Here is a 2,005-nt window from a genome sequence, read left to right as displayed (position 1 = left end):
AATGATCTGGAGCCCCTACCTGAACCCGTATAAAAATGCAATTACCAACGAGCTCTTTATTTCAGCGAGCATTGGCATGTATCTACATTTCCCTGGTGATGACATCGATTCACCCTTGCTTTCGGAGTCTGCTACGGGCGGCATGATTTCTAAACCGCATAATCCTACCCATCTAAATGCCGCAGTTGCTGCATACGACTGGCTGAAGAACTCTAATATGACCGATGAAAATGGGTTATATGCGGATGGGTTCCACATCCAAGGATGGAGGGACAAACGTAATCCTGGTACTAGGAAATGCGATGTTTTGGATACGATGGTATACACCTACAACCAAGGGGTTTTGTTAAGCGGACTCAGGGATCTTTGGCTTGCCACTGGAGCCAAATTCTATCTAGAAGATGGTCACCAGCTGGTAGAAAATGTGATCAAGGCGACCGGATGGCCAAATACTTCTATCCAAAAATGGCATGGATTGGGACGCGCTGGAGTTCTTGAGGATGCCTGCGACAGTTCAGGAAGCTGTTCGCAAAATGGCCAAACATTCAAAAGCATTTTCTTCCATCATTTCACCGAATTCTGTCGCCCTCTCATAAACGAAGCAGAAAAATATTTCTCTGCCTCCACTCGCAACCAGCAAACAGCCGAACGGATCGGATCACAGAGGCAAGACTATGAATGGCACCAAGAAAAATGTTCTTCTTATTATTCTTGGGTGGCACACAATGCGAACGCTTCGTACATGACGAAGGATGAGAAAGGAAAGTTCGGTATGTGGTGGGGGAGACCGTATCCGTACTCCAATCTCCATCCCACCCAAACATCTCCCTTGCCAGATGGTGCAGTTGATTTCATGAACGAAGACCCGTTTGCAGATGTCGGTGATGAGCCCCATCGGCAAATGCTGAAAAGTGCAGATGGTAATATATACTTTGGGGGATATAGGAAGTCTCCTTTCGTGAAAAAGAAGAAGATTGAACGGATATCCCGCCCATCTCCCCGCCAGCAGAATCCTGCTGTCTTTGAGGATGTGAATGACCGTGGCCGGGGACGAACTGTTGAAACCCAATCCGGTGCTGTGGCTGTCCTTCGAGCCTTGTATCAATGGGAAATGGCTCGTAAATAGTAAATGATGTTAATTATTTCCTATGACTGTTACGAAGCCCAGGTATATCCATGCACATACATACACTTTTTTGAGATATTGTTACGCTCTATTCCCGGATACCCTGCATAAACCATTCCTCTTTGACACGTGAACCCGCTCCCTCGTTTTCTTGTTTCCTGTATTTTGAAAAGACATTGGCATACTGTCATTGGCTTTTATCTCAGCCTATCCTCGCATTGCGCATTCTTCCCCACAACAGATGTAAATGCAATACTCTGCTGAACTCTCTCATAATACAAACTCGGGACTTTCACCGGCCTGTTGAACAAGGTATTCCAATGGCGCATGTACTTTACAACTCTCTGTTTCACGCCTGAACTTGAAAAAGGGGAAAACTAACATTTCATCACTCGGCAAAAAGGTGGAAACAAAATATTTGTGTTAGAGTGTGTGCGTTTGCTAGATGATGGGGTTGTGGCCTTTCATTTCGTGCATATACGAGCCTGACGCTGCGCACTTTTGACTACGGGGATTGCTACAGCTCTCCCTCCTGGTGCTAATGTAAACGAGCTGCATGTTTTAACCCTTTAAGAAATGAAAACCTTGTCATCGTTAAATTCCTCCTGATTCTTCATCGATCCATATCTGCAATGACAAAATGATAGGTGGTACTTTGTCCTACCTTCGTAGTCATCTTCCGGGCTTCATATAGTTTGGCCTGTAAGCTCTCATCTCATTCCTTCTATCAAGTTTTCTTTTCCAGCCAACTTAATCAACTTCGCCTTCTAACTACCATGATATATGCCAAATAGGTATATTGAACTGCATGTATATCAGAACACTGTACCACCTATACTATAAGGCAACTAAAAAAAATGTAAGGTTCCATCTCCATCC

General features: G+C 44.5%; 1 protein-coding gene across 1 annotated transcript; it reads left to right on the top strand.

The window, feature by feature from the left end:
* Position 1: 1 nt before the first annotated feature.
* HCAG_04530 (predicted protein) lies at positions 2–1,126 on the top strand (the record flags this gene model as incomplete). Its single annotated transcript, XM_001540640.1, has 1 exon — positions 2–1,126. The coding sequence occupies one exon, from the start codon at positions 2–4 to the stop codon at positions 1,124–1,126; it is 1,125 nt and encodes a 374-aa protein (XP_001540690.1).
* Positions 1,127–2,005: the final 879 nt, after the last annotated feature.

The sequence above is a fragment of the Histoplasma capsulatum genome, genomic scaffold (assembly GCF_000149585.1).
Source record: "Histoplasma capsulatum NAm1 scaffold_4 genomic scaffold, whole genome shotgun sequence".
NCBI lineage: Eukaryota > Fungi > Ascomycota > Eurotiomycetes > Onygenales > Ajellomycetaceae > Histoplasma > Histoplasma mississippiense.
The sequence above is the reverse complement of the archived record's forward strand: the minus strand, read 5'-3'. Positions and strand labels throughout refer to the sequence as shown.